The sequence below is a fragment of the Urocitellus parryii genome, chromosome 7, assembly GCF_045843805.1.
Source record: "Urocitellus parryii isolate mUroPar1 chromosome 7, mUroPar1.hap1, whole genome shotgun sequence".
NCBI lineage: Eukaryota > Metazoa > Chordata > Mammalia > Rodentia > Sciuridae > Urocitellus > Urocitellus parryii.
In genome coordinates, this window is record NC_135537.1 from 141397197 (window position 1) to 141409614 (window position 12418).

At 42.8% G+C, this 12418-nt stretch overlaps 1 protein-coding gene across 2 annotated transcripts in view; it reads right to left on the minus strand.

Annotated features, from left to right (window-relative positions):
* Positions 1 to 12418, minus strand: part of Supt6h (SPT6 homolog, histone chaperone and transcription elongation factor) — a 31902-nt gene that overhangs the window by 8190 nt on the left and 11294 nt on the right. For both annotated transcript variants that reach the window (XM_026388787.2, XM_026388788.2), the window contains exons 10-27: positions 12085 to 12174; positions 11738 to 11880; positions 10758 to 10906; positions 10505 to 10603; positions 9785 to 9914; positions 9550 to 9700; positions 9220 to 9374; positions 8854 to 9049; positions 7983 to 8122; positions 7745 to 7862; positions 5567 to 5643; positions 5208 to 5343; positions 4491 to 4628; positions 4248 to 4415; positions 3522 to 3649; positions 2194 to 2401; positions 1343 to 1490; positions 403 to 545 (exon numbers count right to left, since the gene is read on the minus strand). In XM_026388787.2, the coding sequence (XP_026244572.1) occupies positions 403 to 545; positions 1343 to 1490; positions 2194 to 2401; positions 3522 to 3649; positions 4248 to 4415; positions 4491 to 4628; positions 5208 to 5343; positions 5567 to 5643; positions 7745 to 7862; positions 7983 to 8122; positions 8854 to 9049; positions 9220 to 9374; positions 9550 to 9700; positions 9785 to 9914; positions 10505 to 10603; positions 10758 to 10906; positions 11738 to 11880; positions 12085 to 12174 (2517 nt within the window). The remainder of the gene's footprint in view (positions 1 to 402; positions 546 to 1342; positions 1491 to 2193; positions 2402 to 3521; positions 3650 to 4247; positions 4416 to 4490; positions 4629 to 5207; positions 5344 to 5566; positions 5644 to 7744; positions 7863 to 7982; positions 8123 to 8853; positions 9050 to 9219; positions 9375 to 9549; positions 9701 to 9784; positions 9915 to 10504; positions 10604 to 10757; positions 10907 to 11737; positions 11881 to 12084; positions 12175 to 12418) is intronic.

Here is a 12418-nt window from a genome sequence, read left to right on the forward strand (position 1 = left end):
CCAGCACCACATACAAACAAAAGATGTTGTGTCCGCCGAAAACTAAAAAATAAAATAAATATAAAAAAAAAAAAAAAAAGAAAGTATGGGGATGCTAAGACTACCGTATAGGCAAGAAATACAAATTCTTACTTCCATAATAGGGTGGAATGAGCTGATCAGAGAATGAGACAAGAGTTAAGGGCTAGGTGACTGCTCCAGAATAAAGGAAAATATATAGCTCAGAAGCATATAGAGGGACTTCATGTTAAACACCTATAAATACTCTACCCCTGCTTTCTTTTTTGTGTACTTGTTTGGTAAAAGCATGATCTAAAATACCATTTTTGATTCCTTTGTAGATCAAGCCATTCAATTAAAGAAGCCCAATGATTACAATTATGGTAACAATGCAGTTTATACCTCACTTAGTTCAGGGAAATTGTCTTGCTGACAGAAGGGGCACTGCCAGAGCCCTGTCTCATCATTGCGGATTGCCTGGTCATAGCTTTCACCCTGTGGACGCCTGTGAGCAATGCCAGTGACGTTGCAGATAATGAGCTTTCCTGGAGGCAAAGGAGAGAACAGGTAACAGACTGAAAACAGGAGAGGTGACTCCTTCCCACCAACCTTTTAGTAACAGAACATTTTTTCCTTTTTTCTTTTGCCATATTGGGATGAACCCTGGTACTCTACCAGTGAACTACATTCTTTTTATTTTTTATTTTTAGACAGGGTTTTGACAAGTTGCTGAGGCTGGCTTTGAACTTGCAGTCCTTCTGCCTCAGCCTACTGAGTAGCTGGGACTATAGGTGTGTGCCACCATGTCAGACTCCTGCATTATTATTATTTTTTTAATATTTATTTTTCAGTTGTAGTTGAACACAATACCTTTATTTTATTTATTTATTTATTTTTATGTGGTGTTGAGGATTGAACCCAGGGCTTTGCACGTGCTAAATGAGGGCTCTACCGCTAAGCCACGATCCCAGCCCCAAACCCCTACATTCTTTTTGGTGGTGGGTGGGGGGGCAGGAGCAAGGGGTTCTGGGGATTGAATCCAGGGGTACTCAACCCCTGAGCCACATCCCTAGCGCCTTGTTTTTGCTGAGGCTGGCTCTGAACTTGCTATTCTCCTGTCTCAGCCACCCGAGCCACTGGGATTACAGGCATGCGCAACCACTCCCGGCTCCTACTTTCTTTTATTTTAAAAGATTTTCTGGTATTCCCCACCTATAGTATAGATCTGCCTTGTTCTAATGGAACCACTGCTTTCACTGCTTGGTTTGATGTATACTGTAAGTGTTCTTTCATTCTCCACTGTATCCTCCTCCCCCCAAAAAAATATAGCCCCAGAACTTACCAATGTAGAAAGTCTCTGGAGTTTCTTTGGTTAACATATTAAAGATCTCTTCGGTGTTGGGAGAGCGGTAGGCTGTTCGGAGGTCCTTGTACCGACAGCTCAGCTCTGCCCGGATGTCATATAATGTGATGTGTTTGTCGCCATAGCCCTAAGGAAGATGCTCATCAGGAAAAGCCTTGCAACTGTTCCCCAACCTAAACCAGGGCAATTAAGGGAGTAGGCTAGCTGGGATTCTTCTCTTCTTTCTTTTAGACATTTAGTAAAGGTTACTTTCTTTTTTTCCTTTTGAGATGGGGTTTTACTATGTTCACTATGTTGCCCACGCTGGCCTAGAACCCAGTAGTAGGTAGGATTACAAGTGTGTACCATATGCTTAGCTCTATTTTTTATTTTGAGAAAGGGTCTTGCTAAGATTTCTAGGGTGATCTTGAACTTTCAATCCTCTGGCTTCTGACTTCCGAGTAGCTGGGATTATAGGCATGTGCCACCATGCCTGGCTAAAGGAAGTTTTCAAAATTAGGCAAGGGGCACTGTTGTGTACTGAAAATGCTTCATGAAATCCTGTGTGTAAAACAGATAAATGCAAAGTTGCAGTCAGAAAGGAGGAAAGAGGCCTAGAAGGAAACTGTAGTGATGATACTCTGATAATTCCTATCTGCTCTTCATAATTATAGTTACCAACATCAAAGACTTCTGTGGCTCCTTAAGAAGCAGGCTAAAACTTTCCTTGAGAGACCTGATAGCGCATGCTCAGGGATAATAGAGGATCAAGTCTGCCATTCTACTAACGTAAGGTTTCTCTGGCCACTTGTGATGGGTTTTTCTGCCAGGTATTCCATACTTTCACCCACCTGCCTCTCCAGTTCTTCTGCAAAGGCATCAAGGTCCAAGTCCTTGAGTCGCTCTGGGTTTTCCAAGATTTCTTCAAGGGCTCCTGCAGGATTGGCATCCTCAGCTGATTCATCATATTCCAGGGCATCCACAGCCATCTTCCTAGCCCACTCATAGGTCTCAGGGTGGACACGAGAACCATCAAGGACTTCAATGTATGAGTCAGTGCTAAAGGAAAGGCAGAAAAGGAGTAGGATATAGAAGGAGAAGCTTCTAGTAGCAACCCAATGTCCACCAATGGGGAACTGGTTAAATAAATCAGGGCACCTCCAAACGATGGAACACCATACAGCCATTAAAAAGAATGAGGTAGATCTATGTGTGCTGATATGGGAAGATGGCCACGATATACTGATAAGTGAAAAATGCACTGCAAAACACTATGAACCATATGATCCCATTTTTGTAGTAAATGGGTAGTTAGTAAATGCATAGCAAAAATAAAATTTAGAAAAACTATTATAATATACATAAAAATTGTTATGGTAGTTATCTCTGGGGGGTGGGATTATGGGGGACTTCCACTTTCTGCATAATATTTATATATGTTGAATTTTATATAATGAACTTATATGAGTCTTAAGATAAAACAAGAAGGGGGAAAAAAAGACCTCTGAGAATTTGCTGACAGCTATTTTCCCCCATAAAGCCTTCCCAGGCTGGTCTTGCCCGTGCACTCACATGGACCTATGTTATTCGTGGAGTGTTACAGCAAAGCTGAGTGGAAAATGAAGTTTTAGAACTTGAAGCCTATTTCCCCACTGACTTCCATTACTGAATGAGGAGCTATGTGCCCGTGGAAAAGATCCTCCAAAGACTGAGTTGATAACTTCTGGAGAGGAAGAGGTCAATAGTGAAGTCCAAAGTCCAAGTGAATAGAACTTTCTCTCAATAACATCATCTTAAAACATAACAAATCTCTCTCCCCCTTCCATATCTGTTCATACCCACACTTTTTCCATTGCCCCTGCTATTCCCACCCTTATATGGCTGCATCAAACCATAATAACAAAATAAGTTTGTGTTCACTGAACAGAATCTGTGTTTTCTGTCCTTAATTTATAAATTAAATTGGACCTTTTATGTTTCTGTCACATGAAAAAAGCCTCACATAATTGAGCTGATCTTTTCCATAGGTCAGGGGCTCTTGACCAAATAAAGACTCTTTATCTTTAAAACATTTCCTAATTTAAATGTCTTGGGGCCCTTTGGCAGCCCTAATTCCCTGAAACCCCAAATCAAAGTCCAAAGGGAATTCCTCTTGGCCCATCTAGGCAGAGGGCATCACCTGTCCCCCAGGGAGGCTGTGTCAATCTTGAGGAAGCCAGCACAATTCATGAAGACTTTGGGACCCATGTGGCACATGGTGACCAACTGGGTGCGGCTTTCAAGGCGTGTGTTGTTCTGCTTCAGAATCTGGGGGAGAGAACTCAAGTAAGCCAGGACAGTAAGCATGCCCCACCTCTTTAGTTTGCTTTCAGGTCTCTTTATTAGCCCTCCATGACTCCACAAAGGAACTTTGCCCCAATCAATATCTAACTATACACAAAACCACATTATCTACCACTAAAATCATTTCTTCAATGAACTAGATTATACCCATCAGACTATCTATAATTAGCAAACTTGAAAGTTTGACACAATATGTACTCATCTTAAGGAAAAGAATATTACCAATACTTTTGAAGATCAAAAAATGCTAAATGTTTTTTCTTCCCACTGGAAAAATTATTCCACTATCCTGAGATTCACGTCTAGCATTCCTTTGCTTTCTCCTCTTTCAAATCATGGCTTATGGCCATCTATTCTATGAGCCAGTAGAGTACAGTAGTGAAGAAGATAGCTTTGGCCACCTGGGTCTGAAGTGTTAACTCTCACTAGTTGAGTGATTCTGAACAAGATGCTTTATCTTTCTGACCATGGTCTTCCTGATCTGTCAAATCATACTGATAAATATGTCTTCATGTGTAATGAAATGGTAATTTTTAAATTTTCTAGTTTAACTCAATCCTACCTTCAGGAGGTGGGTCCCTTTTCGAGGTCCCAGGCCACAGACATACTGGATCAAGGCCTGGCTGTAAGGATGAGCAATGGCACGGTTGACATCAACCCCAACTTCATTGACCCGGTTGATAAATTCACAGTACAAGGCATTCAGCAGCTCCTCTTTCACAACATGTTCCTATTGACATACAGCAGGCAGGGATAAGGTTACTGTGCTTTTTTACTCAACAGTCAGCCTGTCAAATCTACTCACCTGCAAGGGGTGAAATTTGAGACATAGGATGTCTTCATCAGAGCTGCACACTTGAGCAAATTCTATCAGAGGGTCTTGGATGCGCCGAGCCAGAGAGACTGCCTGTCTCAGTACAGGAGGATAATCCCGGAACTCTGCCTAGAGTCAAATGAGGGTTAGCAGGGCCTTAAAGTCCCCTCATACCACCACCAAGAGGAAATCCAAACCATTCTGGTTGAAGCCACTTTCTTTTCTTTTCTAGGACCCTTTTTTCTAGAACCAATTTAACCTCAGGGGCTCCCCAAATGAACTATAACTGGCAACATGGAAAACTTCTGCAAATGTTAAGTGAACAGGTAGCGATAATCTTTCTTTTTTTTGTGTGTGTACCGGGGATTGAACCCAGGAGACTTAACCACTAACTCACATTCCCACCCCATTTTTGTATTTTATTTAGAGACAAAGTCTTAAAATAAAGACTGAGTTGCTTAGGGCCTCACTAAGTTGCTGAGGCTGGCTTTGAACTCATGATCCTCCTGCCTCAGCCTCCCAAACTGCTGGGATTACAGGCATGCGTTACCACGCCTGGCAATAAATACAGACTTCGTCTTTTAAAAAGAAAAGTACTAATCTTATTTTAAAAGTATTTATCAGAGCGGGCTTTCTTTTCCTATTAAATATCTCTGAGATTAATAGCACTTATCTGGGTATGCCCAAAGGGTGGGGCTGCAGCATTACCTCTGACTTCTTGCTGTTCATATAGAGAATAGCCAATTCGTTGTCAACCAGCTCCACCCCAATGGAAGACAGCTGTTGGCCCTGGTCCAGCTCATGCACGATGCGCTTCACATCCTCAATTAACATTTGGGCATCCCTGAAGGGATGAGGAATATTGGTCAATGGATATATTTTCTCAGGAATGGGTGGTCTCTCATCTGGGATGGGGTAAGGAGGAAAGAGCTTTAAAAACAAAAAGGAACAATATCCCCTGGGGATATCAAAAACTCTAACCATTATAGGCAAATGCCAAATTCAACCATAAAGGATGAGTTACTTTTGGTCATGGCCTTCAACCAGGCCTAGCCCAGTGCCTCTACCTGTTCTCTCCTGCAATTGTCACCACATGAGGCTTCTTGTTCAGAAGAAATTTCTTTAGGGTTTCAATGTCTTGAGCCTGGATTGAAAGAAAATCAGAGCTAATTGGCTCTGAGCATGGAGATTTCAGGTAGTTCTTTCTCCCTATGTAGCTTGAGATCTTATAAGACTGGAGAACAGCAAAAGCTAGAAGAGTCTCAGAGAACATCTGGTCCAAGTTGCTATCAAGGATCCATTCCCACACACCTGGCCAGCCTGCTTCTGCTTAACCCTTCTACTGACTAGAACTCACTCTGATGACATTAGTAACCACTGGCCAGATATGAAGAATGGAGAGGTAGGAAACTGTTCTCTTTTATTGTGAACCAAAACCCATCTCCCTCCAACATTTAGCCATTGGCCCTAGTTCTTCCCCACCACCCACTCAGGTCCTAGTTTTTATCAAGGAAAACAAAGAACTGGAGTTTGCCCTCTTTTGGGTGAGGACCCCTTGAAAAGGTCAACATGGTAAATATATCTCCTCTCTTTTAGTACAAAGATGTGGAATCCCTATTACAGTTCTTATGTCTTAACTTCTTGACACCTTGATATCCTATAGTTTTTTTGTGGATTCCTATTTCATTTCTTTTATTTATTTATCTTTAAAAATTTTTTTTTAGTTGTAAATGGACACAACATCTTTATTTTGTTTATTTACTTTTTATGTGGTGCTGAGGATTGAACCCAGTGCATTACACATGCTAGGCAAGCATTCTACCGCTGAGCAACAACCCCAGCCTCCCTATTTCATTTCTGGTATAACTTTTTCTTTCTTATTTCGGGTTCCAGGAATTGAACTCAGGGGCTCTTGACCACTGAGTCACATGCCCAGACCTATTTTGTATTTTATTTAGAGACAGGATCTCACTGAATTGCTTAGTGCCTCACTTTTGCTGAGACTGGCTTTGAGCTCTCAATCCTCCTGCCTCAGCTTCCCAAGCCGCAGAGATTATATAGGTAGGTATCACCGTGCCCCACTCTGGTGTGACTTCTGCTGAAAATCTAAGTATAACATAGTGAAGGGGGGCAGCAGTGTTAACAAAAAGCAAAATCTGGCACATGATAATGAGATTGATAAGCAGGCTTATCTGAGCCCCAGGGAACTTCTCAATGGTGATGTTCCATAAGTCCCTGGATTTCTAACTCTAGTGTCATTTTGTTCCTCCTTTCTAGAAATGTTGTACATCTCTCCTTTTCTTGGCCAGATCTGAAGAATGGAGAGGTAGAAAACTGTTCTCTTTTTTTATGAACCAAAACCCATATCCCACTAATACTTAGCCATTGGCCCTCATTTTCTTGGGCTGCTCCCAACTTTCCAATATTTCTTAATTTCCTAGGTAGAATAATTCAATACCTCTGTCATCCCCCAAATATAGCTGGGCAAGGTTCAGATGGTCTCCGGTGTAACTACATGCCCAGTGGGGTAAGTGTCTAAATAGTTTTTGTCCTTCTTAAAATAGATATTTAATGTTAGACATGGTGTCACATGGTATATAAGCAGAACACAAGACAAGGAATTTGGGGCCTTTTGTTTGAGTACTAAGCATGTGTTAATATTTCTTAAGATTATTATACTTCTGACTTAAACTTGGGGTGTGGTGTAAATACACTTGGGCCTTATTTATATAAATCACGCCCTATTAGGACTATGCTGATGTTCTGATTTCCATTTTAAGATTTTTTAAAAAAAATTTCAAATAAGCTTTTGTTATTCTTTTTTTTTGAATGAGGCTCTGACAATTAAATTGTAAGATACTGTTATGGGAGAAAAAATAATTCAGAAGTATACCAACTAGATGAATTTAAATCCTCTTTCTCTAGCAAAAGAAGGGTTGAAAGGATAAAGCGGGAAAAGTTTGGCTGCATGTCCTAGTGGCTTTCAGCTCCTGGAACAATCTGACCTAGATGCTAATGAGAAAAGAGGTAACAAAGGCAGCCCAGAAGCACACAAGGTCTCTGAAAATTCTGAATCAGATAACATGAGTGCCATCTACTGCCCATGGAATGAGAATGATCTCAGGATGTAAAGTCAGTGACCAGATCAGAGATAATCAGGGTCTTGCAGGGAATGCTGCTTAACACTTATCCCACTGAATTATAGGATGTATACTTGCTAACAAACCCCCATCCTGGAGACTTGCCTTCTTTTCCCGTTCTTCTTCTCTCCAGGCAGTTCGCCGTTTGGTAAAATGGGGCAGCCGGAGGAAGTCTGTCACTTCTCCTTCACCATTGACCAGAGCACAGAACACAGGGTGATCTCTGCAGCCCCCAGAAAAAGAACAGAGCAATATTCAGTCATGTAAAGCTATGAAAAAGAGAATAAAATGAAAAGCCAGATAAAAGACTGTGCAGAGCAGGCAGGAAGGAAGAGTTAGTTACCTGGCAGAGGAGAAAGCAATGCCTAGGACTCTAATGCCTTTCCCTTGATTCTCATCCATGAAGTCATCATCTTCCTCTACCTGCTGATCTGGTCGGTAGGGCGCCACCCTCAACCAGTTATAGAGCTTCCGGCTACAGGCCTGGGAGGAGACACACATTAGTCATCAGGGTCACCAAGTGTGCCAAGGAAGAGCACACATATGTAAAGAAGTGCATTCATTATGTGCACATCCTCCTACTTTTTAATGCAGACTTACAACCTAAAAGCATATATTTTTTTTTTAAATTTTAATATTTATTTTTTAGTGGCGGACAAAACATCTTTGTTTGTATGTGGTGCTGAGGATCGAACCCGGGCCGCACGCGCGCTAGGCGAGCGCACTACCGCTTGAGCCACATCCCCAGCCCCCAAAAGCATATTTTGCTTTTGGAGACAAGGCAGTGCACAGAGACAGTGACACAAACAAGAATGTTTTGATGTGGGCAAAGGTAGGAGAGGGTCCTTAGTTGGAGAGCTCACACACCCTGCTTCCACTGCCTCTGAGATTATGTGGTACATTGCCTCAGTATTTCTACATTGGTCACAGGATGACTAAGGGATTCCTTCATTCTTAGTTGTATTAGAGAAATCACACAACTACAGAGAATGGACAAGTCTTTATTTATTTTTGTGTATACGGTACTAGGGATTTTTCCTAGTGCCAAGTGCATGCTAGGCAATTATTCTACCACTGTGCCACATCCCTAGGCTTTTAAAATTTTTTATTTTTACACAAGGTCCTGCCAAGTCATCTAAGTTGGCTTCTCCTGCCTCAGCCCCAAGTAGTGGGGATTGTTGGAGTACGCCACCACACCAGGCTTATATCCTCACCTTTATGACATATTCCTTGGCCTCAGACAGCAACTTATTCTTGAGCTCTTTGGCCATCTGCACATAGAGGAACTGCTGTAATGCTCGTTCAATGGCCATGGTGCGTTGCCGGTTCCACTCCTGCACCTGGTGGCTGAACTCATCTCGGTAGTAAAATTGTTTGATCTCTTCAAAGTATGTCTGGTCATTGCCATAGCTGGGGAGAGATACAAACTACGTAAGGGATGGATAAAGGTGACATCCAGATGTCCATGAACACTGAGTGAGCCAGGGACAATGGCTTGCTTAATTCTGAAATGGTGGTTCATGAGGCACCCCTGCTTCCATCAGTCTTCCTGAAAGATGCCAGACCAGGGCTCTGCTTACCCTTCTACTCCCTTCATATCTATGCTGATGTCAATGGTGAGTAGTCCTTCTTCTTCTGCCAGGCCTATCTTGAGGAACTGGTCATCTCTCAGTTCTTTAACAGGCTTGTTCTTTAAGTACTTAAAGGAATAAGCGTAGTGGGCCTCATCCACATCCTGTATACATTGAGAGGGAATCATTAGTCTATGGATAGGCAGGTCCTAACCCTTAGAAAAAAAGACTACCACTTTTTGTAGGCAGACAGCTCAGCTAAACAGAAGACACAAGATTCAATTTGATCAAACACAGAGCAGAGCCAAATCTTGGATCAAAGCCCCTTGCCCAGCTCACCTTTCTACCTTTCTTGGTAGGGGTTATATTTAACTTGGCTCTCTCCTGGAAAGTTTGCCTCAGCACCTGCCGGACAAGGGGCTCACGTGCAATCTGTAGTGCTACCATGTAGCGGGCACCTTCCAGCACAGCTTCTGGAGTAGGAAACTGGCTGTGGGGAAAATAGTGGAGCTGAAGGATAACGGCGTCTTGGCCCTCAGGCTCTTGTCCTACCAGTCACCTGTTACATGCCTACCTGCAAACATAATCCTTGGCCAGCTCCAAAGGCTCTGCCGGGAATTGTTCTGTCTCATGCCGCTGGTAGCTATCCCGGAGGTTCTCCCCAAATTGCTCAGGAGTAAGCCCAAACTTTTTGGCCAGGCCATCTAACGAAACAAACAAGAGAGTAAAATGTAAGGAAGCACCTGGACTGATAAGCCTTTTGGCTTTCAAAGTCCAGAATAGCTGCTGTGGGAACCAGACTTTAAAAGGGCCATGAATGAGCAGAATTGGACTTGTAAAAGGACAATGAAAAAACTGACTTTAGGGGCTGGGATTGTGGCTCAGTGGTAGAATGCTCACCGAGCACATGTGAGGCTCTGGGTTCAAACCTCAGCACCACATAAAAATAAATGAATGAAACAAAGGTATTGTGTCCAACTACAACTAAAAAGTATAAAAAAAAAAAAACACCTGACTTTAAGCACAGAAAAGCTTTTATTAGACACATGAAATAGGACAGATTCTTCTTCCTCTGAGTGTGAATTTCTCATGACTTCAGGAATTCAGGAGAGGATGGACCATTAGCATAGAGTAGAGGTAGGTGGGAGGGAAAGTGCTTATGGGGACCCTGTAGTAGGTTGGTTTGGCAATGGATTGATGATTGACTTTAGATATCCTTTCCTCTTCCTACCCACTAGCCCTCCTCTTGGGTAACTCCCTTGCTCAATGGTAGAATGCCCAGGCTGGTTGTTACCTAGGCCTGCACTCTGGCAAATGGTATACATGTCTCGGCGGGAGGCCTGCTTGAGCTCTGGGCCTCTCTGCTCCTCGTCTTCTGCTTCTTCACCTTCACCTGGAAAGATAATTCATAGGTCATTAGGCTTTAGCTTTCAATCACTCCCAAGAATCTGACATATGTTGAGAAGCCCAGAAGGGCACCCAGCCAAGGGCACTCTTGGAAATGCTACAGCCATCAAGTATCCTGCATTTTCTTTCCTACTACTCACCTTCTTCATCTCCCTCCTCCCTTACACGCTTTAGCTTCTTGCGGCTAGCTTTGGCAGCATTCTGCATCCTGGGGATATCACGGCCATAGTAAAGCAGGAAATGGTTATAGACATCTTTTAACTCATCCATTGATTGTACGTCCTTGAGCCTGAAGGGAAAGGACATAAGATCTCAGTTATCACCGAGGAAGTTACTCAGTTATCGCTCAACTCGGTTTTTCTATAAGATATCCAATTCTCAGGAGGGAATATTCCAAGTAGGATGGGTACCTGCATTAGTGGTGCATGCCTGTAATCCCAATTATTAAGAAGGATAGCAAGTTCTAGGCCAGTCTCAGCCACTTAACCAGACCCTCAGCAACTCAGGGAGGCCCTACCTCAAGATAAAAAAATACGAAGGGCTGGGGATATAGTTCAGTATTAGAGTGCCCCTTAATTCCCAATACACACACATATATAAGCTCCAGACCATAACTTAAGTGCAACTAAGGTATCTTAAAGGAGTATATCAAACTGAAGATGACTGGTGGTGGTTAGAAATGAAATCATTAAAGGAGAGGCAGATGAGGCAGATATCTCGCAAAGTTCAAAAAGTTCTTGGGACTTCTCCTCAACTTCATAATTTGGATACTGATCCCATATATTCCCCCACTATCCCATACCCTGACTACAAGCTTGCTTATTATAATTTGCTTTCCATATAGCTTTATCTACATGGAATAAATGTACAGATCACCAAGTGTAAGTACCTGAAATTCTAATAGGTAAATTGTTGGTAAATAAATCAAGAGTTTGTCTTTTTCTATATCAACATGGATAACTAAGGTTAATTTGGAGGAAGATCACTTTTAATGTGTTGACAAGTTGGATTTCTAAGGGGTAAGGCCCTGACCCATGAATTCTGCAAAGTGACATTGCTGGGGGTCAGGGGTGCCTTTGGTCTGAGGGCTCCCTGTAATGAAACAAACCGTGTGTGCTACCTCTCCATGTCAGTGGTGTCCAGAGCCCGGATGCCATCAGCAAGAGGTTTGTCAGGATCAGCAGAGATTTGCTCATATTGATAAGCTTGCATCTTCTCAAACAGTCTTGTTAGGTTTTCTTTGCGGATCCTCAACTGGGTCCACTAGGGTGAGCAGGGCAGGAGTAAGGACTGTTACTCAGCCCTGAAGACCCAAGGCTGCTATTCCTTCATCAAGAGATGCAGTGGGGGGGAGACCAGCAGACCAGGGAGGTAGACCAGGGAGTGGGGCACTGGATTTATAGTACCCTGGTAGTAGTGGTGACCAACCCTGCCCATAGTGCCTTCGGGGCCATGTATCCATGTTACCTTTTCATCCCACTGCCATACTCTCCATAGGTCATTGATATGCAACTCAGGTTCCACATACTCTTTTCGGTAGAAGGCAATAAAAGGTACCTAGGGTAGTAAAAAGACTGCAGTCACCTAGAAGATCTGCAAGGATCTCCTCTCCCAGAGGATAATCTTTTTTTTTTTTCTCACCAACAGCTCCAGGAATTTGAAGTCAGAAGCATGACCTTCCCAAAAGGGGAGGATAATATTGCAGACAGGGTAGACTGTCCTCTGTTCATGAGTCTGCTAGTTCTAACACTTGAGTTAAGGGACTACATCTGGGGAAGGGGAAGGGGGGGGTCCCTTCTGA